Below are 23,821 nucleotides of genomic sequence, written 5' to 3' on the forward strand. Positions count from 1 at the left end.
AAATCAGAAATCTTCCCTCGGGGACCCCAAATAGGTTAAAGTACAACACAGTAAGTAAGAGTTTGGAAATGATCGATAAATGCAGAGAAAGGGAACCAAGCCCATTTCATCATTTGATTGTGGAAGGTGTTGATGTTGATTTTTCTTTATGTCTACGTAACCACTGGAAACACGGAAGTGCTTGCTGTATTACAGCCTCATTTAGGTACAGTCATATTTTCTCTTGTGTTTGTTCCAGGGAAGATGGTGGATTTTCCAGGGTACAGTCTGTCTGGTGTAGTTGCCTCCTTTTTCTTTGTACTGCTCAGCATGAAGCAGTCAGGTAGGATGCTCTTCTTCCCTTTACTGCATATTCGAGTGTCTCAGAGGTCCAGTCTGGGTGCAGAGTTCTAAATTCAAAAGGGCTAGTACAATATTAAGAGTGGGGATTCAGGGGTCAAAGCACCTGTGTTATAAAAAGGGCTCCTCCACCTCCAGCTGTGTTACCTTTGGAAAGTTACTTGAATACCTTCTGCCTTAGTTTTCTCATCTTTATGATAAGAATAACAACCTACCTACATCTCATAGCTTAGCACAGCCTTTAAGATTAAATCAGGCTGTACATAGAAAACACCTGAATCAGTACCTGGAACATGGTAAGTCATCCATTCTCCTGCTTCTATTTAGGACAACACTTCCGGGGTGAGAAAAAAGTGGCTGCTTCCTACCATAAATTAAACAGCATAAAAGTACTTGGAAATAAGGAACTAAAAGGAGACTTCTAAGAAATGGGGTTGGAAATCTCAGTAGCTGAATTTTGTTGGTCAAAATATTGTACCTTGAAAAGGGATTGTGAAAATTCAATGTCAGTGGGTAATATCAGAGCCCCAAGGAAAATGCAGGATTGCAAGGTGGGAAAAAACATTGGATAGGACATCAGAAGACACAGGCTCCAGACTGAGGCTGTCAGAAACTATATGATGTGGTGAGGCTTCCCTCCCTGATATGGGATGCAACTTCCTAACCTGTAAAAGAAGTCACCCAAATGGTATGACTTCAGTTCTAGCTTTATACTCGGATTCCATAAACACAATGCAAACAGATGTCTATCTATGTTCCATAGTGACCTTTTGAGCACCATCTACTTGATGTTGAGCATCAACTAAACGAGATGAAGTTCCTTCTTAGGAGGGTTGGATCTGCACAAAGTGCAAATGGCCCTGGAGCATTTTAGGATGAGAAAAAACATAATATACATGACATATGAAATTATTAAGCATAGGAACATACAGAATTATTAAACAGCTCTTCAATTTGCAGATAAAGAAGACGTCAAACATGACTTAAAATTTTATTGGAAGGCTTGAACTCTTTATACTAATCACTGCCTTTTATTTTTCTTTCTTTCTTTTTTTTTTTTTACACAGAGTATAGTTGCTGTACAATGTTGTGTTAGTTTATGCTGTATAACGAAGTGAATCAGCTATATGTATATATATATCCCCTCCCTCTTGGACCTCCCCTCCCCACCTCCCCTCCATCCCACCCATCTAGGTCATCACAGAGCATGGAGCTGAGCTCACTGTGCTATACAGCAGGCTCCCACTAGCTATCTACTTTATACATGGTAGTGTATATATTTCAATCCTAATCTCCAGTTTGTCCCACCCTATCCTTCCCCCCTGTGTCCACATGTCCATTCTCTACATCTGCGTCTCTATTCCTTCCCTGCAAATAGGTTCATCTGTACCATTTTTCTAGATTCCACATATATGTATTAATATATGATATTTGTTTTTCTCTTTCTGACTTACTTCACTAATCACTACCCTTAATCCACCACAAAATGTCCTTGCAAAAACTGCATTTTACATAGCCCCAGTAACTAGATTCTTGCCCAGTCCAGACAAAAACAAAATGAAACAAAACAAAGCAAAACAAATCCAGTTTGTTACATAGGACAAGACAAAAACAATTCTGAAAAGCTGAAAAATCTGTTGAATAAATCTATTATCTAAATTTTAGGAAAAGTGATTACAATGTCAGTCACCAAAGTGAAATTACTAACTAGAAAATAAATCACTGTAAAATATAAAATAAATCACTAACTAATAAAGTTCCCAATAAAAAAAATCAATTTACACATTAACTTATTTGAGAATAAAAGCAACCCAGAGACGGTGGTTTTAAAATCTTAAAGATGAATAAATTGAGATTGCAAATCTTAAAATCTCATCGAGAATAATGGATTTGCCCCTGAATCACACAGCTGGTAAGTAATAGATTTAGCACGCACACTAAATTTTTTTTTTTTGCGGTACGTGGGCCTCTCACTGTTGTGGCCTCTCCCGTTGCGGAGCACAGGCTCCGGACACACAGGCTCAGTGGTCATGGCTCATGGGCCTAGCTGCTCCACGGCATGTGGGATCTTCCCAGACCAGGGCACGAACCCGTGTCCCCTGCATCGGCAGGCGGACTCTCAACCACTGTGCCACCAAGGAAGCCCATCACACTAAAATTTTTGAACTGCGTGTTATTTTCGGTACACAAGATTGTCTCTGTACAACCAAAGATGCAAATCATAATGCTGGGTTTCTCTAAAACATTGCAAATAAAACTTTCCCTCCTCCAGGTGCCTCCATTTTCATAGAGTAGACATCCCAAAACAATCATATTGATCCTCCGGTTGGCATTTCCCGGTTTCTCTTTGTCACTCTTTTGTAGATGACTTTAGAGTGATTGGTTCCGCCCATCCTACCCTGGTCATGGTCGGGGAAGATGCCCTACTAACCTGTCAGCTCCTCCCTAAGAGGACCACGAGGCACATGGAGGTGAGGTGGTACCACTCAGAGCTCAGCACACCTGTGTTTTTGTATGGGGATGGAGCTGAGGTGACGGAGATGCAGATGGAGGAGTACAGAGGCCGGGTAGAGTGGATAGAGGACAACGTTACTGAGGGAAGTGTGGCTCTGAAGATACACAACATCCGGCCATCTGATCATGGGCAGTACTGGTGCCATTTCCAAGAGGGAAACTATTGTGGAGAAACAAGCTTGCTGCTCAACGTAGCAGGTGAGCATCTCAGAAAAGACATAGGGACTCAGAAGAAGTGTATTAATTTGTGTTAAGCTTGGTTCCAATTGAAGAATTCCCTTTGAATCATCAAGGCAATTGCTCCTGTCCAGTCCTCTATCCTGATTCATTTGGAGGCAAGTGGTTCTGAAATCTTTAAAGTGAACTCACAAACAATTCCCCTAAATTTAACTTACACAGTTTTGACTATTCTTGAGGATTATTTAACATTGATGACATGTAGTCACTAGCAGTTTTGCTGAGGCAAGAATTTGTGCCATATAGGCTAGTGCACAAGGGCAAGTCAATTGCTGGGTGAGCAACCCTAGCGGACTGCCCTGCATCCATGTTCTCTACTCAGCCTCAAGTACACAGTCACTGAGATGTGAACACATTGTTTCTTTGTGTAACGCCACCTCAAGTTAGAAAGTTAGTGATGAGACTAAGACATTAAGAACATGATGCGTTTATGGAGATTACTGTATACTAGTGTTCAGTGAATTGGGGGTTCACAGATGTTTTGGGGACATACCCATTGTGAGTGACAAGGGTCTGCATGATGTTTTTGTGTTAGCAAAGTAGGACAGAGTCAGAAGAAGGGAACGACTGAAGAAAGGATGTCTCTGTGGAGAAACAAATATCTGAAAAGTAAACTATCGTATGGTTCCCTGGCAGGAATAACTCCTCCATGTGCTAAAGAGAAAATCAGGCTTGCCTTATCAGGGAAATAGTTCTCTGGAGATGTTAACATCTCTGGCTGATGTGACCTCTTTCTGTTCCCTAACACATTTTGTCTCAACACCTATGTATGATTATTAATGTTATTATGTTCAAGTTGATTCAAGATGGATGAAATAATCCACATACTTCTGAGATGTGGAGTGGGGAGGGCACGTACTAAGGCATTTCACTCTCAGGGACATTTGAAAAGAAACCATGCATTTTCTAAGCCTCTAGGTGAAGAAAGTGTGTCTCTGTCCCCAGCAAGTGATAGAGACAGAACTACCATCTATGGAAAATAGAATCCTCTTCATTTGGGTTTGAGAGTTGTGTTGAATAGAGAAAGAATTTCAGGATTATATAAAACTGGGATGTCTTGACAACATTTTCCCGTGGAATGGAATATTTAGATACAGAAACTCAACATGAAGCTTCCCATTTTACATGGCCCAGATTATCTGTTTGCACCCCAAGTTCACAACCACCAACAGAAGAAATGAGAAAAATATTCTCCCTGGAAATGATGTCTCACTTTATATTAAATATTCTATTTAATTGGAGTCAAGATATTATCCAACAAGTCAAAGTGCCTGACACAATAATATTAAGATGAAACAGGCAGAGTCTGTGGCGTGAGGGAGTTCGTGAGTAAATTTTAACACATCTTAGTTTGCCGTGCTAGAGACACAAGCAAACTGTTATTATGTCCCTTTCTCTTATTTTCATGTCTGGGTCTGAATAAAAATACTGCTCATGTGTTAAAATTTAAGAATCCAGACTGGGGTATAAATAAAGTGTATGTGAACTCCAGTTTGAATGGGAAGAGGACTTTGGGCCATCTTTTGCTCCCCAGAACCTTGAACTTCTGCTCTCTACCTATGCAATGTCATTGGACTCCCAGCCTCTGTGATTTGTGCCTCCATGGGCTTTGGGACTCAGGGCTGTGTCTTTCCACCACAGGTCTGGGGTCTGACCCTTACATCCACATGGATGGATCTGTGGAAAGCGGACTCCAGCTTGTGTGCACTGCAAAAGGCTGGTTCCCAGAACCTCAGATTTCTTGGCAAGACATCAGGGGAGAAAAGTTGCTGACTATCTCTAAGCATAGCATCCAAGATGAAGATGGCTTGTTCTATGTAGAAAGCACTCTTGTGGTCAGGAATGTCTCTACAGAGATTGTGTCCTGCTTTATCCACAGCCCCACACTCACTGAGGAGAGGGACTCAGACATCTCCATCCCAGGTCAGTGCTCTGCCTCTAGGACCAAGATGCTCTGATTAGCAGGAAAGGTTGCAGGGACTGTTCCATAGCACTTAATATTTTTTAATCAAGAAGAATATCTAATATTTTGTAATATGCATTAAAAACTATAAAACATTTATGGCTGGAAATATATACACTATATAGCTATTGTTAATGGCATTCCAGTTTCTTTCAGATTCTGCCTTTTCTTCTTTCTTTATTAATTTTCTTTACTCACAAGTATGTGTTACATTATAAAGGAAATACAACTATATTCTTTCAACTGAAATGTTTTCTTGTGCTGTATTTGTGCCAGTTACTTCTAGGAGCTTATCATCTGAACATAATCAGAGATGGAGACAGCTGCTTACATAGCAGCATCTTTATTATAGCCTCATTTATAAATAGCAACAAAAACAACAGCCAAAAATCCAATACAGCAGTGGAGTGTTAAGTGTCTTATGTTACTTATAGCATTGATGAAAAATGGTATTTTCAAATAATTTTAATGGTTGAAAATATCCCCCTGATGGACTACTTAAATGATAAAGATTATATCTATCTATCTATCTATCATCTATCTATCTATAAATAGATATTTCCAATCATGGAAAGATTATTGGCTTTAAATAACTTAAAATTTCACTAAGACTTTTGGGACACCCTCTACATTTAGATATAAAGAAATAAGTACATAGTTATTCATATAAATGGATACAGGAAAAAAAGTTAAAATAAATATTATATGTTAATGTTAAAAGGAACAATACATATATACACATAATTGCAAAACATATATATTTATATATCTCTCAGTTTGTAATTATGGGTGATAATTGTCTATGTCCATATATTTTTATACTTTTCATGCATTTATAAAAAGAGTATTATTATTTTTATGAAATAGTTAAATATCGATATGTTAAATATAAGCAGAAACAAGCAGAATCATGGGCTGGTAGAAATGAGAGCATTTTTGTTGTGCAGAGAAAGGGAAAAACAGCTGGACCACCAGGAGGTGGATGGGGAAAAATCATTAGTTTTTTACATTTTATTTTTCTTATGAATCAAGTGTTTCCATAAGATGTAGAACTTTGGGGGTTTTTTTGGGAAATATTTTCTCTCCTTTCCCTTAGACCAAATTCCTTGATATGTTATTTTCATTCTTTTTCCAGAAAAACTCCAGACAGAGCTGGGTAAGTAGAGGTGGTGGCTCTCACAAGTATACACGAGCCTCTGCCCTCTCCAGGGGAGGGTGGTGCTCCTTGGACAAAGCGTGCACAGAGAAGGTGACACCTCGTGATCCAGATGAGAAACTGAGGCATGACCTTCCCAAGTCTCACATTTAGTAGTAGAGGGACCAGCAAAGTGCAGCTTCCTGAAGGCACCTTTGCACCTCGTAACCTGCCACTTTCAGTGTTCATGGGACCCCAATGAGCCTCAGATGGATGCCTAAAATGGGTACAGACCTAAGCTCTGTCCTTCTGGGTGGGAGGAAAGGGAGTGTGTAGGGCAAGACAAAGGACAGCTGGCCCAGCTCTGGAGGCCTTAGTGTGAGTTTCTAGTGTGAGGAAGCAGTGCCATCACGATAACTGGCGGTCCTCACCCACCACCTGCAACCTCTGGCCCTGCTACGGTTTCTGTACCTGCTATTCACCCCAGTAAGTCTGACCTCATCACTGTCGGGAGGGAGCTGTGACTTTCTTAGATGCAGCCTGGGACCCTGTGCTTGGGGTTATCATTTTCCTTTTTATTTCTTTACTTAATAGTTGGACTGCAGGTATGATTTTACTGTACCTAAGATAAGTGGTTTAAACAGTAACCAACTGATTTTTGAACCTCTTTCAGTTTCTCCTTTGTTGCCTTATCATCTTCCTCCTGTTCCTCATTTCTGTGACCTCTTCTCCCAGCCCATGACAACCAACCTGCCCCCTACCTGCTCGTTTTCTCCTTCCATCAGTACTCTGCTTTCCCTCAAGTCACCTGTTACAGGAATATATGCTTATGTGGGTGCGTGCCTGTGCACATGTTAGGTGAGTTTAAGCACACTTTTCGGCCCATGTAGGAGTTTTTGAGGAAAATTAGGGTGGCGAACACACCCCAATCTCTGTCAGAGTCTAGTGTGACACTTTGGACCCCTTTGGACCATAAAGATAAAGGAAAGGGCCTTGGGATGGTCAAAGGTAACTCCACAGTTTGAAGAGAGTGCACATCTGCGAGTCTTACCTTCCAAGTCGGATACCCTCCCACCCAGGTGACATCTGCTTGTGATAGGACAGAAACCTTGGCTGGCAGAGCTTGTTAGTTACAGATCAGAAAGCCAAGCTAGTGTTTGGGCAGGTTGACCCATGTCTCTGTCCCTTAAGAAAAATTTAAGTGAAGACTCATTTCTCTAAGTCATCTGAACCAAATTGACATGCCCATTGGACACCTAGCACACAAAATACAATCTGATGTCTTGTTGTTTCTAAGTTGTGCACACCTTCTGGACCCACATTGAAACAATATGAAAAGACAAAGCTTCCGTGGGTTCCCTGTCAGGAGGAGGGCTGTGCCCTCAGGAGCTTTGAGGGTGAGCTCCTAATAGAGAGTAGAGTAGGAGATTCACAGCTACCTTTGTGTTTTTAGAGCTTGTGAATTAGAGCTCAGAGGCTGCTGGTGAACCGAGATTTCCTTAGAAGTCCTGAGACTGAAATCCTAGTTCCCTTCTCTGGCAAATAATGTTGTTGGTAATACAGATAATGACTAAGTTTTTGAAATGGTAATAACATGCCTGGGACGATGCTAAGTGCTTTTCAGGAATTATTTTCTTTTCTTACAATAATTTAAAGGTGAATAGATTTATCATCATTTTACAGTTGGGAAACAGTCAATTTTAGCTCTTAATTACCAATCTCTGGAAGAGTAATTCAGTTGAGTTGATTTGTACCACAGGTCATGGACAGGAGTAAAAAAAAACCTCATATGGATAACAGAGATGAGGAAACAGTCTGCTTTATTACTATAAGATACATGGATGGAGAAATAGCAGCAAACTAACTACTAGTTCTTTTTTTTTCTTCTGATTCCTACTTTTGTCTTTATATTTAAACAGATACATATGAAGTAGAGATAATATGTTTTAGGTAAAATTGAAGAACAAAGCAAACAACATGCTGGATATAACTGGCAGTCAAATTTTAGCAAGAATAGAATGAAATGATCTGAAAATTAAAATTATGCTGGCAACGAGTTTCCTCTCTAGAGAAGTACCTAGAATATTTTGGCTAAATACATAATGAGGACATTTTGCCTTTGATCATTGACTCCCCGTCCAGACAGTTTACAAATTTATGCTTGTATTTCTTTATAAATGATCATTACACTTCAGCATTAGAATGGTAAAAACGTTCTACCATTTGATGGAAAAGGATGACTCTAAATATAGTATAGAGCATAATCAACATGGCCAGGATCTGATGAGAACTGCAAGTTGGGTCCAGGAAAAGCCAGGAAAGCCCTCAGAGAAAATCTCCATTCTTCATAATGGGGGAATTAGACTCATTTTTATGTATTCATTCTTGCTTTGGGCTTCGTATTTTGCCAATCTCCCCAATTCTTGATCTTATAACATTTCTCAAGATCACCTGAGAACATCGACTGCTGTGTGTTTAGCGCCCCACATATGTGGGAGCTTGGGAAACTGAAATACGGTGGCGGATCTGACTTATAAGGTATTATAAAACAAACTAGGGAAGGTTTCTTCACATTTCATTACTAAAAAGCCACCTGACTCAGTTTTGTTCCCTTCCCATTATCAAGGTCTAGAGTGGGATTGGCTCCAATGACCTCAAGTCTTATAATCTTAGGTCTCCACTCACACTGCATGGTCATCAAACTCTTTATATGGTTATTAACTCCAGTAAAAACTTATGATTTTGATAGTGATATATTTGTCTTATGGTATAAGAAGCTGAGACATACACAGATTAAGAAGTAGTTTAAGGTTGTGCAAATTTAAAATGATAAAATTTTAATTGCAAAATTATTTTCTTATTGGGCTGTAAACTGAATAAGATTATAGGTAGGGGCTGCAAGTGTGGGTTCTGTTAGTGATAATTTTCAGACAGACACACCTAATGAGATGGTTCTGCCTTGAATAGGGACAACCTCTATCCTGATTCCACCAAACCTCTACCTCTCCAAGGGATGACCTTGAACCTCAGGGCTCCCCTGGCATGTCCCTGGGTTCTAAACCCTACTCAAGATGTTCTTACTGATGACACTATTTGCTCCAGTTTGGATCTTCCATTGCTTTTTGTCTGCTGTATTTAACAGCTTCCTTAAAAGTGATTGGACCTTCCCAGCCCATCCTTGTCAGAGTGGGAGAAGACATACAATTAACCTGTTCCCTGTCCCCAAAGACTGATGCACAGAGTATGGAGGTGAGGTGGGTGCGATCACACCGTTATCCTGCTGTTTATGTCTATATGGATGGGGACCATGTGGCTGGAGAGCAGATGGCCGAGTATCGAGGGAGGACTGCATTGGTGAGTGATGCTATCAATGAGGGGAGGCTGACCCTGCAGATAAACAATGCCAGGACTTCAGATGATGGGAAGTACCAGTGCCTTTTTGAAAAAGATGGTGTCTACCAGGAAGCTGATTTGGACCTGAAGATCGTAGGTAAGGATTCTAGATAGATGTTTTGAAATCAACATTTGTTCCCACAGCTTTAACTTGCTAGTTCATGGAAAATTTCTCTGGCACCTGAAATTTTCTTAATGTCCATTCACTCATCAAATTTTTAGTAAACTCTCCCATGTACAGGAGCTGTAATAAATACATAAAGTCCACAAACCCTAAAGGACCAGATTTGATCCTTTGTGTGTAAATTTGTATCCTTCCCAGGATCTCCATAAAGTGGCCATACACCTAGTAAAATGTGAGATTCTTACTCCATAAGTACACAGGACTCATTATTTCAGTGTGTTTTTAAAATTCTGGGAAATATGTAGTTATTAGGAAGCATGATTATTTGAAGGCTAAACTAGATCCACCATATAAGCAAAAATCATAAATATTGACAGTATTGGCAGGACGGAGGAGGAAAGACAAAATCAATCCCTGCATCATGATTTCCCACTGCCTATGTTTGTGGGTGAGAATTGATTTTCCAAGGTTAGCAAATGCCATTGAGGACATTGCCTAAATTGAGGAAAATCTACTTGTTTCTCCCATTGATGGTGTATTCAAATTAATAAATATGTTTAGAAAACATCCATGAGAGCACATGTTAAAACTTTTAATGAACTTCATCATTTTCTGCCATTGGACGCATGTATTTATAAGATTTTTTTCTTTGAGGATATTCTGTCTTTTTTATTTTTCTGGCTATGTGACTCATGACCTACCTGGTCAAAGTTACTTTGTTTCAGGTATAGAAGGAAAACAATTGGATTTGAAATGTATTGTATCCTTTAATCTGTCCCAGAATGATTTTAGGAATACAAAGCATAAAAATAAAAATTTGCAAACAAAAGGAGACAAGTAAAGGCTCCAGCTAGTCTCGTTCCTGAGTGGAGTATAATTCCCCCCTAAGCTTTGCTTTCTTCTCCAAGTCTCTGAACCCTTCCTTCCCCCTCTGTGCAATCACTGACTGTGTAACCACTTGCAGAGACTCTAAATTGCCTTCCTTCATCTCTATTCCCAGGTTTGGGTTCTTCCCCTCGGATCTCCATGGAGGCACTGAAAGATGGAGAAACAAAGCTGAAGTGCACTTCAGAAGGGTGGTTCCCACAGCCCCATGTGCAATGGAGGGACATGGAAGGAAAGACAATACCATCAGTTTCCCAGGACCTGACTCAAGGCAGCCAGGGCCTGTTCCATGTGGAGGCATTTCTACTGGTCAAAAACAGCTCTGTTGTGAATGTGACCTGCTCCATCAGCAACCCCCTTCTTGGTGAGGAGAAAATGACAACTTTTTCTCCTTCAGGTTAGTGATTCCATGTGCTCCTCTCAGCTTTGGGAAATAAATATGAAGACCAACACAAACTTACTCATTTTATTGCTTTTCTATTTTTTGTTTTTATGTTTTCTTTCTGATGAAGTCTCTTGCTATCTCTTGCAAAGCTGGTCTTCAGGACACCTAGAGATTCTCCTCTTTAGAGTTTCTTCCTGAAATTCCCAACTAAAGCCCTAAGGTTATATGGTTACATTAATATCTACTGAATTCCAAGAATTGGCTCTATCATCACTATATCTATAATCTCTTTTCTTCTAATGTGAAAACAATGACATCATTCTTTCCCCCTCATGATGGGTTTTCTTCTGGATTAGAAATTAATTTTCCTTAACACCATCTTCATGACTGTGGACTCAGTAAATTTATCCTTTTGCTGCCCTCATTATTCCAGTGATTGTGGTGGTATAATTGGAAAAGAGAAGGGGGAGAACTGTATGTGTGTGTGTGTGTGTGTGTGTGTGTGTGTGTGTGTTTCTGAGAGGAGCAAACAAGAAAGCTAGCATAAACCCCCAGCCTCTCCTCAGCCTCTGCAGAGCAAGGAGAAGCAGACCCACTTTCTTCTTGACAGGACTAATTCTCACCTTCCTCTCCAGTCTAAGAGCTCTCAGATGAAAAGAACGATCTTGAAAATTTCCCAGTTTCATGATTTAATGTGATTCTGGGGTTTCCATTTTAGAGCCTGGGATGACTTTTTCATGGAAGATACTGCTTATTTTGGGATTGCTTCCTCTTGTTGGGGCTGTAGGCTTGATCTGGAGGAAGAGCTGTAGAAAAGGTAAGTTAGGAAAACAGAAACAGCGTGGAGCACACTTTGTGATGGGAGCCTTACTGTACACTTTCCCTAACCTCTCTTTGCAGCAGGCACTGAAGCACAGAGACATTCAGGGGATAGTCAATAATTCATGGAACATGAGAGTTGATGGCTTACATTCATGTAATTGAGGATCAGTGCTGAAAAAGCTCAGTTTACAGTGATAATAGAAGCAAAAGAATTAAAAGACAATAATTTAATCTCCCAGTGCACATTCCCAAGTGATTTAGTTAAGGGAAAGGAAGAAAAAAAGTGGCAAAGCCATCCTCACTTTGAAGTTGAGAGCTGAGACTTAACTGGGATTCTGTTGGCATGAACATTTCACTAAGATCATTACAAATATGGTGACTTGCTTATTGGCTATTCCTGCTCTACCAGTGAAGGACTTCTCATGTATTGATAGGCTGTTTTGTGTGCCCTAGAAAGTTCTTCCACTTTAAATTTCTTAAGTCATTGTAACTTTTGTTTTCCTGTTTGGATGTTAATATCATGAAATTGATATTTTAAAATATTCCTGTATTGATTATTATCAGAATGGATTTTCTTTCTCTGCAGTGAATGAGACATTGGATCCAAATACAGCTCACTCAGAACTGATCCTTTCTGAGGGAAATGAGCGTGTAGCCCACAGACGGTCACGCAACCAGACTTCCTACAGTGATCTGATGGCATCCTCACTGCGATGGGCCAGGAGGGGCTCATCTCAGGAAGGTGGTTACAAGAAGCGGAGGTTGGGGACAGGACAGTATGGGTCCTGAGTGTTGCCAAGGATGGTGTCGTGAAGGAGTCATCTTTGTGTCAACTGAGAATGGGTTCGGGCAGTGAGTTGCTATGGAAATGAGTACTGGGCCATTTCCTCTCCTCTAAGCCTCTGCTTTCTGAAGATGTCTCTGGGACAGGTTAGAATCTCTCTGGACTACACTTCTGGATGTCTCTCCTTCTATAACATGAACAAGTGCCTTATCTATACCCCCCTAATTTTCTTCTCTGAAATTCTGCACCCCCTTCATTCTTTGGTCCCTTACTGTAGGTTCTCCTGACATTTTCCCTGCACCTAAGAGAACCCCAGCAACACCTCCAAGGAAAACAATAACCTTGGATTCTGGAAACCAGAATTATATTCTCAGTCCCAGCTCTTTTCCCCTTTCACCAACCGCTTGAAGGGGTCTCACACGATCACCCATTTACCTAATCAAGAGGCTTTAATTTACTCTGGCACCAAATCTGACCTGGAGACTGATCCCTTCTGTGACCTATCATATCCCAAGCTCTCTGATATCCTGCCTACGGATCACAATCTGATATCTGGTGATAAAAGACCCTTAGAAAATCCAATGGGAAATGCAATTTAGCCTAGAGGAGGAAGTGCAAGGAATGATCAAATATTTGATCGGTTTCTCTAGGAAAGTGGCAATTAATTATCCAAGTGGGGGTGAGAAAACAAAAAATACGGTTAAAATAAGGTAAAGAAAATACAACTGAATATAAGGAGAAAAATCTGATCACTAAGACATAATCTTGAAAATCACATAAACGGTGTAATTCCTGCACCAGACTTTTTCAGAAAGTTAATTAAGAATGTGGAGTAAGGAAATTTTTCAGAAATTTTAGTCCAAGAGAAAAATGTGTTATGTTTATGAAAATATCAATTTCTGTTTTAGAGTGAAAAAAGCACACAGTTTAAAATTAACAATTATAGAATAAACATAAGCAATTAATGCAACACAAGTAATAAAATGCAATGGAAATAAAAATATTTTAAAAGTCACAATGAATTAAAAGAGAGAAGCCACACATAGGACAAGAAAGAATGTGAAGAAATAAAGATCTGGAAGAAGTCTTAAAAGCTTCTGAAGTGAGAATGAGGAATACCCGCAAATGACAGGCTGCTGCTTTCTAGGAAGGCAGACGTCACGGTTTTAACTGTCCTTGAGGATTTTTCATCTGCGGCATTCTGGAGTTTTCTCTTTTGGGTCACGATATGTTTTCTCTATTTTTAAACTCATAAACTTGTGTTTGAAACTATGTAGTGTAATACTGTAGTATTATTATTTCACAAGTATTTGAACATTTATTTGATTTAGTTTTTAAATTTTTCCAGTAGTGGTAAAATACACATCAAATTCATCATTTTAGTCATTTTAAAGTGTCCAATTCTTATTGTTGTTTTAACTTAAAGGGAACCAAAAATCATGAACAGTTTTCAGGCCTTTTTAGACTCTGATTTTACAGTTTCTTGAAGAGAGAAATCTCAATGGCAGAATGCAAAATGGGAAAGATGTTATTACTAAGATGAGAAAGATATATAATTACTGAAATGTTGTCTCAAATCTGAGTTCAATCAAAATTAGGAAGGAATGTAATCAAAGTGTATTTAATTTTCATATCCATTAGAATTTTATTTAAAGAAAAAAATAAACTGTCCAATTCTGTGGTATTTTTACCTTCACAATATGTGCAACCTTCATCAGTATCCAGCTCCAGAATATTTTGATTACTCTAAAAGGAAACTCCATAACCATTAAGCAGTTACACCCATTTTTCTCTCCCTCCAGCCCCTAATATACTTTGTTTCTGTGAATTTGCCTATACTGGGTATTTCATATAAATGGAATCATAAAATACTATATATGGATTTCTTTGTGTCTGTATTTTTTTAATTTAGTGTAATGTTTTCAAAGTTCATCCATGTTGTGGCATGTACCAGTACTTCATCCTTTTTTTTTTTAAATTAAAAGACTTTATTTTTTAAGAGTTGTTTCAGGTTTACAAAAAAATTGAGTGGAAAATCTAGAGCACTCCCTTATCCCTCCCCTCTCACCCCTTAGTTTCTTCTATTATTAACAACTTGCATTGGTGTGGTACATTTGTTACAACTGATGAACTGATACTGGTATGTTATTTTCAACTAAAGTCCATAGTTTACATCAGGGTTCACATTTTGTGTGATATATATACATATACACACACACACACATATATGTATGACAAAAGTAAAATATCCCAAACTGAACGCATTGTCCTTCCTGTTCCATATCATACTTCCAATACCATTTGTACCCATTCTGTTGTTACCCTCACATATCCTCATCCACATGTCCACTTGATTATACCTATTAATATTTTCCCCACCATTCATTTACCTCTCTCCTGCTTTTATTATTTCTCGCTTGTTATTTAAGCCCTTCCTTTATTGTCAGTAAAGTTAATATTCTGGGCTCTGGATTTATTCTTCTTGGGTTCAAATACTGACTGCCACTTAGTGGCTGTGTGTTAGGGAACTTTTGCTATGGCAGTATACCTTCCAAGAGAGGTTGTTAAAGGGACTTGTCACTTAAAGATCTGCTAGAAGTGCAGAAAAACCTAAGTGGATCTAAGTTGATCTCATCTACTGTCAGAAAGAGAGGGTTCATTTAACAGGAGGAGCTCATATTTTATATTCTTGAAAACATAAACTTTGTGATAAACACCTGGAGAAGGCTTAGCTGCATTAAAGGCAAAGGAAAAACCCTCAACAGCGGGAAGAACTTGGTCAGGAAGAAAAAAATAGGCAATGTTAATGATGACTCTTTCTTCATGAAGTCTGAGGATGTTTCTCCATTCCTATTTGATGATTTTTTTTTCTCTGAAAACATAAATTGTAACATCCATTCCTTTTTTATTCACATACAGTTCTGGACTTGCTGACCAGTAAGAACTTGTTTTTTTTTCTTTTTTTAAAAAAAAGGCTCTTCCTTCCCAGGAGGCTTGTTCTCCTCAAATGGTTTTACAGTTATTTATCAGTCTTCAACACACCTTGGCAAAGTCCAAGTTTAGAAGTTGATGGACACCAAAGTCTGAAGAAAGAACAAGCTGAGCCATTAACTTTTAAAAGACTTGAACAGATTTCTGCGTGTATCTCCAACAGTACTGCTCAACTGAGACCCTCCCCTTTAAACATCACTCCCTCTTCCATATTTGATAACAAAAATAGTAAGAAGAGAGATTTTCTCTTTAGATGTAGCTTTAAACATATTTACTTCAAAACACAGTAAGTACCAGAACTGAAGAAAGGCCCATGAATTAACTTGGAGCTTTCTCGTGACAAATCGTTGCTGCCCAGAAAGAGTATTTCCCCAAAGGGAGCACTGGAGGAAATTCCCTCAGACATTTTCTAGCTGTGCCATTTCTCTTTCTCCCTCTACCTCTCTTTGAAAGGGGTCAGATTTATACCTAGTGAGAATGACCTACTCTTCAAGAAGAAGAGCTTTCTTGGACAACATACCTATAAGAAGCTTGAGCAGAGGCAGCAGAGGTGCTGACACTTCACTTCTTATGGAGGTAATAGAGAGTTTCTTGGGGGACGCTTATATCACAACTACTTAAATGAGTTAAAGAGGTCTTTGGAGAAGAATCAGGACAATTTTCAGTGTGATCTGAAGCTGCACAGATGGTCAAAGATGCGCCAGCACCCTGAAGGCTAAAGTAAGGATGAAGGGTCCCACAGAAGGTGATTCCAGTAAAAGGATAGATGTGGGACCCATCGATCATATTGTAAAAGGACACATTCCCAGCATCCCAGTCCAAGAAAACTCCTATCTTGCAGGAGTGCTGCCTCAGTGACAGAGGCTTTCTCTGGGAGGTGGGAAATATGAATTCTCCTGCCTTGTATACCACCGCCTAGAAATTCTTCTCTGGACATTCTAAAAACCACCCCTCTCTCTTTGCTGTGTCTGAGCAAACACCCAGAGCCCATCTAGTTCTAGATCCAACTTCTGCCCAATATTTACTTCTACCTCTCAGTATTGTCTCTCCACAGTAAGAAAAATCTTGCCCAGAACACTGAAGATGGCTTCAGACTCCCCTTGCTCTTGGTGTGTTGGGGCATCACCATTCTGAGAAACACTCTCTTTTGAATAAATATGTTTTCTGCTCTCAGATAAGATGAGGTTGGGAAGAGCTGTGACTGGATCCAGAGTAAAAACCACTGTAGGTATGGGGGAAAAAAAAATAAAGGTCATTCCACAGTGGAGACTTGTTAGTTTTAGGGAAGATGCAAATTACTGGGAAAGGAGAATGAAGAAAAATAAGGGGGAGAGAAATGGAAGATTAGGTAAAACAATGCATGTTCTCTCCTATGTTCATTCATAGGAGACACATGATGTGTAGATCATAGAAGGCCAGGGATGGAAAGGACCTTGGGTAACCATGTGTTCCAGACAGGCTGAGACCATTTAGCCAAGAAGTCTGTCTCATCTGAAAATCTCCAGGATCATATATTTCAAGTTGTTGTTTCTCTAACCTCCTGCAAATGCTGGTTGCTCTACTGCTTGCTCTTAATAGTTAAGCCATGCCTTATTTCCAATCACAGTGTACCCACTTTCATTTAAGCTTCTTTGGTGTCATTTTTCTCTAGGCTTATGTAAAACCTAAGTCATCTACTTCTCATACACTCTTATTATATTTCTAATGGTTGAAATCCCAGGCTGTGTGGTCAGAAAGAGCTGGATTTTGATAATCACTCTGTCTTTCGTGGCAGTGATGTTGAAGTTACTTTGTCTCTCTCTGTCCCACTTTAATCTCATGAAGATGTACATCATTATGGTACCTCAGTACATACAGGACTAGTGTGAAAAGTCAACGAGCTAATGTGTAGAGAACTTAGTACTATATCTTGTTCATGATGAACACTTGGTAAATTTTAGCTTCTGATGGTTGTAATGACACTAATACCTGTACTCATAATAGCAATAGTGCTAATACTAGTAGTAATTAATCTGCTTCTTGTCAAACCGAACATCTTCAATAATTAAAAGTTTTCTCATAAGAATTTGTATGTTAGAAATTATAATATATTTTAATTTTTGGAGGATTAACTTAACTGGGAAATGTGTGTGGATACAGGGATATTCAGAGTGAAGTAGCAAGCAGTAGAAATCGACTCATAATTCTGGAAAGACCCTAAGATGGCCAGGGGCCATTTTTCCACTGAGATGCAACAAGCTCTTCTGTGTATCAGACTGGGTATGTAATAGACTTCCTTCTGACTGAACTATTCTTTCAATGTTATTCACATGAATAGATCTACCATATCACTTAAGTCTCAGATTAAATATCAATTCCTTGGGGTAATTCCTTTAATCCACGATTTTTTTTTCTCATGACAATCTTTTATTCCTTCATAAGATTCATCACAGTTTGTACATGCGCTTTTCCATGAAGTTAGAGACCAGCTCCACTCTATTTATTTGGCACTGAATAAATAGTTGTATAATTTTATGCTGATGAATGAACGGTGTAAGAACAGTAAGAAATCTGTTAACATTTCTGCATGAGATTGAAATGAAAGCCATGAAATGAAAAACCAGTTAGGTATTACTGGGAATTTATACAAATAGAGTAGTTTCTCATTTGTATAAAAGAGATTAAGTGAGACAAAATAGTAAGGGCACTCACCTGCTTTGAACTATTCCTTTCTCCAGTCTAAAAAGAAAATCATATGGGAAAATATGCTAAGGACGTTTCCTCCGAACTAGTGAGATGCTTATCCCTTTACCTCTTGTATTTTTTTGGACTCCCAGATTCAAAGTAAAATCTCCAGATGATGGCACCTATCTGAAAAATTCTCTGGAAATGTCTCATGAAATCCTGAAGTACGTGAAGCCCCAAGACAACATCAGTTACTCACCAGCATATAACCCTGCTTTTCTCCAATCTGAGATAGAACAAAGGAATTAGATTCTCTCATTCATTGGAATGCCACTTCAGGGTGTGAAATTGCAGTGACCACAAGAAATCTGAGGGTTTATGATAGTACTATATTTCTGCATTCATTATCTCAATGACAATTCTGATGTACTTGCCCTCTTTTACATCTCCTGTTTTATTTCTCACACTTTCCACATTCTACATCTATGTTAAAATATGAGGGTCTGGTTTTTCGCGGGAAGAAAGGAAAAGTAGGCTTAAATTGTGAGAGTGTATTGGAAAGCCTAAAATTCTATGTGCTGCCTTGATACCTTTGAGCTTCACAGGGCTCCAAATGCCTAATCGTGAGCTCTCCTGCTTTCACCAGGTATGCCCTCCACCCAGCAGGAAAAGCTCCCCCTCTCAGCTAATTTCCCTGTTGGCCAAAACAGCTGAACCACAGCTGGTCTTCAACCTAATGAACTTTACCTCCCTGTCAGCCTGCAAAAAATATCAAACAAGCCAATTACATACTTCCACAGAAAACAGCGCCACCTCATTCTCTTATTCCTGAAAATCCTGGCTCCTACAGACCATGTTAATTCGTTCTGCTCCCAGGTGCATTCTCCATGTGGTCCTGCATGGTGTGAGGTGTCTTTCTTCCCCAGGATGTGGGTACATGTGACTAAAAAACTGCTGTCAATCTCTTTTGTCCAGTGTTGGGTGTCATGTGTTTGAACATCTTATACTGTTTAGGGTATGGGATCCCTCCCTCACCAACAAGGTAAATAGGGGGTGACCAGAACAGAGGGGCCAATGAAATGGTTCATCCAACCATAACATCAGTATAACTCACCTTGCCGATACAATTTCTTCCTTCTGGCTGAAAGGAATAACAGCCTGTGAGAGGCCAGACACACAGCATACAGTAATGACTCTACTTCCTCTATTAGAGCAAAGAAAGTGGAAGACTTACCAAGCTCTTTCTCAACTGATTCTAAAAAGGAAAGAAAATAACAAAATGGATTTAACAGAAAGTAAATATTTTCTAGACTATGTTACTAAGCCCAGATCCTAAGTGCTACTTCCATATACCTAAAACAAAAAAATTACCTTAATTGAGAATTATTATGACCATTAAAAAAAAAACCTCTATGTTTATACCAGTGATATTTTCTCTCTCCAATGGACTTTATAATACTTTTTTTTTTCTCATGGAGGTCCTGGGCTCCATGTTTTATAGGAGGTCTTGGCGCTCTAACTCATCCTTACACATATCTCTTTGTTCCCAAAAGATGCCATCCGCATGCGGAATCATGTTAACAAACCCATAAATTCACAGATCCCCACCAAGTCTGATTCACAGTTTTACCTTTGGCTTTACTTTCTTTCTCCTTTTCCTTCTTGACTTCTGATAGTTTCTTCTTTTTCTGTCGTTCATTTTGAGCCAAATACACAACAGCACCAATGAAAGCCCCAAGTATCACCAAAGTCACAACGAATGCTACCTTCCAAGGAGAGGTCCTAGGGAAGAAAGGTTCTGACACAGGACCCCCTCCCCAAACCTGATTAAAAACATACACCAAGCAAGTCTAGCCCATCCCAGGTCATAAATATCCCCTCCTTACTCCTGTCCTGCCCCTCAAATGAGCAACACTGACCTGGGATAAAAATGGTTTCCACTTGCTCTTGTCCAAAGAAAGGGTTCTTCATGGAACAGGACACTTCTGTCTTTGACCTGTCTCTCACAAGAAGGGATGCCTCAAACTGAAACAACCCATCATTATCTTGTGTCTTGTCCTCAGCGAGAGATGGGATCTTCTCTCCCTTTGCATCTTCCCATTGTATTTCAGGCTGGGGAAACCATCCCTTGCCTGTGCACTTCAGCCTTATTCCTTCATCTTCTGGACCCACCATGAAAATATGAGTACCAGAACCCAAACCTGGAGAGGAAAGTCATTCATCTGAGACTTGGACATTTTTTGTCCTCGTGTTTCACAGCTACACCAGTGGGAGAAGATGGACAAAGCACCATTGCTCTCTGTGGATGGAAGGGGGTTCTTTTCTTTTCCCATGAGATAAATGGGTATCTGAAGTTCAAAAATTACAAGAACATTGAAGCTGATACTGGAACTTATACCAATGCCTGTCATATCTCCTCTACACAGCATATCTGCAATTGGCCATAGAAGGATAATAGGGAAGGAACAGAGTAAAATTTGCCAATGTAGACATGTTGCCCCTCTATCTATATCTGTTCTGTATCTATATCATATGTCTATTCCATTTATTGGAGTTTCAAGGAAGACTTCTTCTGTGCTTAAATTGAGACTACATGTAGTCACTTCCTTAAACAATCTTCTTTTGTCATTTTTCCAAATTTTCTTTCTTCCACTGAGTAAAGATTATCTAAAACATGAAGGTAACAAGGTGAAGTGAGTCCATGAAAGAGTCAAGATCTTTTTACTTTTCCATTCTCACTCCTTTCTTTTCCTTCCACTACCCCTCCTCTTCTTGAACTCTGCACAAGCTAGGTCAGCTAGTAGATTCACATAACCAACACCCATATCAAAATATAACAGCACCAGAATACTAGATGAATTCACTGTCTATTCAAGAATGATGGATATTCTAACTTCTGAGACTATATATTATTTTGTCTTTTTAAAACTTGATATCACAAAGTATGGAACCACCATAAGCTCAGTTCTATTCTAGTTTCTCAGTTGTGGGAAATATATTAGGAACCTCAGCTACATCATCTTTTTTTGGCTAAAAATTATAATAGAGCTAATAATTTTTACTACCAATCCCTGATCTTCCTGGGGGAATATACTTCTGGAAAACAGAAAGCAGTCTGAAAGACAATCCATCTTCTCAGAATTGTCTGAGGGAACTGCCAATTCTCTTGAAAAAAGGAAATAAACTGCTCCTGAGAAAAATGGAACAGATCAAAGCCAAGGAAGCAAGAACAAATAAACCAAAGAGACCTTGCATTTCCTGGAAGAATATAATCATTTAAGTTCCAAGTTGACATAAGCAGATGAAACCTATATCTATGTTGAGAAAGAGGAAGGAGAAGGAATACCCATTTCTGAGCATTAGAAGTGGCTGTAAAATAGACAAAGTTTAAACGAGTGAAAGATAAGCATGGATATATAATCAAACAACTGCTTCTAAAGGTTGGACTTTTCTTTACACCAATAAGTCAAAGAACTGTTATGGGAAAGGTACTGAAAAATGTTGTCACCTGCATGAGGTTATTTCCATGACTATGAAATCTTTGACCTCTTACTGGGAGGATACTGAAGTGAGATCGCAGTAACATGGCTCAGGAGAGTTTGTCACTCTTTCCTTCAAGACATAATGGATTAGATTTTTTCCATTCAAGTTATACATAAAGAAGATGGATAAAATGAGTATATCGATATCTTGTCAGTTGGTGCTAAATGAGAAGAATTAACTTGAGGTAGGCCCAACATAGCCACAGTACGAGAAAAACATTACAACTAAAAGGAAACAATGTGTTCGTCTTGGCAGAGAATATATAGCTTTAGAAATGGAAACACCAGAGAAATAGACAGATAAATCATTATAACCACACACAGAAAATTTAGACTTACCCTGGTACCTATGAGAAGTTTATGGGAAACAATGCATTGAAAACTGGTGGAAATTTTCTACACTATTCACTACTGGTATGGAGATAAGTGAATATATACATTATGAAACAATATTTTGAGCTTTTCATTAAACTTCATGCCAAAAATACATTTCTATAGATGAAAGATCTAAACGTAAAAAGCAAAACAATAAAAAAGAGATAGAAATGAACTACAGCTACATTCAATTAACTACATAGAAAAATCTCAAACAGAATGGTGAACAACAACAAAAAAAGCCAGACATAAAAGAGCCTATGAATGTGAAATTAAAAAACAATAAAACTAACCAGCACCTCAATCTACTCTGTCAAACCCTCACAGTCACTTCCTCCAAACAGTGGATTTGGTTCTGGACCACTAACACTCCCTGTTAAGCCTCTGTCCATCATGGTACCCAGATGGAATTCTGGTCTCTTAGAGTAATGGTACTTTTTGCTAATCATGGTGCCTTTCTTCAAAATATGTGAGGGGAAATGTAGAGAGAAATAAATGATCAATTTTTATGGTAGATATTTATGGAAATAGTTTAATTTTAAAGTACAGCACAATAAATGTATAAATACATGAAGAGGATTTGGGGTTAAATCCACTGTCTAAGATGTTGACTAGCTCTAAGGATAACTGCTTTTTTGCTTCTGTCCTGTTCACCATCCTCCTCCCCCAAATCAAGTACAGAACACTTAGATTTCCCTTAGAGTGATATGTATTCTCAGATATTACTCACTTATCACCTTTAGCTCCAAAACGGCTTCTTCAAAATCACTTCCTTTTTTTTTTTTTTTAACATCTTTATTGGGGTATAATTGCTTTACAATGGTGTGTTAGTTTCTGATTTATAACAAAGTGAATCAGCCATACATATACATGTGCTCCCATGTGTCTTCCCTCTTGCATCTCCCTCCCTCCCACTCTCCCCCCCCCACCCCTCCAGGCTGTCCCAAAGCCCCGAGCTAATATCCCTGTGCCTTGCGGCTGCTTCCCCCTAGCTATCTACCTTACTACGTTTGTTAGTGTGTATATGTCCATGACTCTCTCTCGCCCTGTCAAAACTCACCCTTCCCCCTCCCCATATCCTCAAGTCCGTTCTCCAGTAGGTCTGCGCCTCTATTCCTGTCTTATCCCTAGGTTCTTCATGACATTTTTTCCCCTTAAATTCCATATATATGTGTTAGCATATGGTATTTGTCTTTGTCTTTCTGACTTACTTCACTCTGTATGACAGACTCTAGGTCTATCCATCTCATTACAAATAACTCAATTTCATTTCTTTTTAAGGCTGAGTAATATTCCATTGTGTATATGTGCCACATCTTCTTTATCCATTCGTCCGATGATGGGCGCTTAGGTTCTTTCCATCTCCGGGCTATTGTAAATAGAGCTGCAATGAACATTTTGGTACATGACTCTTTTTGAATTTTGGTTTTCTCAGGGTATATGCCCAGTAGTGGGATTGCTGGGTCATATGGTAATTCTATTTGTAGTTTTTTAAGGAACCTCCATACTGTTCTCCATAGTGGCTGAACCAATTCACATTCCCACCAGCAGTGCAAGAGTGTCCCCTTTTCTCCACACCCTCTCCAGCATTTATTGTTTCTAGATTTTTTGATGATGGCCATTCTGACTGGTGTGAGATGATATCTCATTGTAGTTTTGATTTGCATT

The 23,821-nt window shown here is 39.1% G+C and overlaps 1 protein-coding gene and 1 pseudogene across 1 annotated transcript; one reads left to right on the forward strand and one right to left on the reverse strand.

The window, feature by feature from the left end:
- The first annotated feature begins 243 nt into the window (after positions 1 to 243).
- BTNL2 (butyrophilin like 2) lies at positions 244 to 13,710 on the forward strand. Its single transcript, XM_032648925.1, has 10 exons — positions 244 to 322; positions 2,704 to 3,051; positions 4,732 to 5,013; positions 6,189 to 6,209; positions 9,331 to 9,678; positions 10,706 to 10,987; positions 11,694 to 11,792; positions 12,384 to 12,448; positions 12,859 to 12,916; positions 13,649 to 13,710. Exons 1-10 carry the CDS (start codon positions 244 to 246, stop codon positions 13,708 to 13,710), a joined length of 1,644 nt encoding a protein of 547 aa, XP_032504816.1.
- Positions 13,711 to 16,133: 2,423 nt separating this feature from the next.
- Positions 16,134 to 22,929, reverse strand: LOC116762177 (annotated as a pseudogene).
- Between the last annotated feature and the right edge of the window lie 892 nt (positions 22,930 to 23,821).

Source organism: Phocoena sinus, chromosome 11, assembly GCF_008692025.1.
Source record: "Phocoena sinus isolate mPhoSin1 chromosome 11, mPhoSin1.pri, whole genome shotgun sequence".
NCBI lineage: Eukaryota > Metazoa > Chordata > Mammalia > Artiodactyla > Phocoenidae > Phocoena > Phocoena sinus.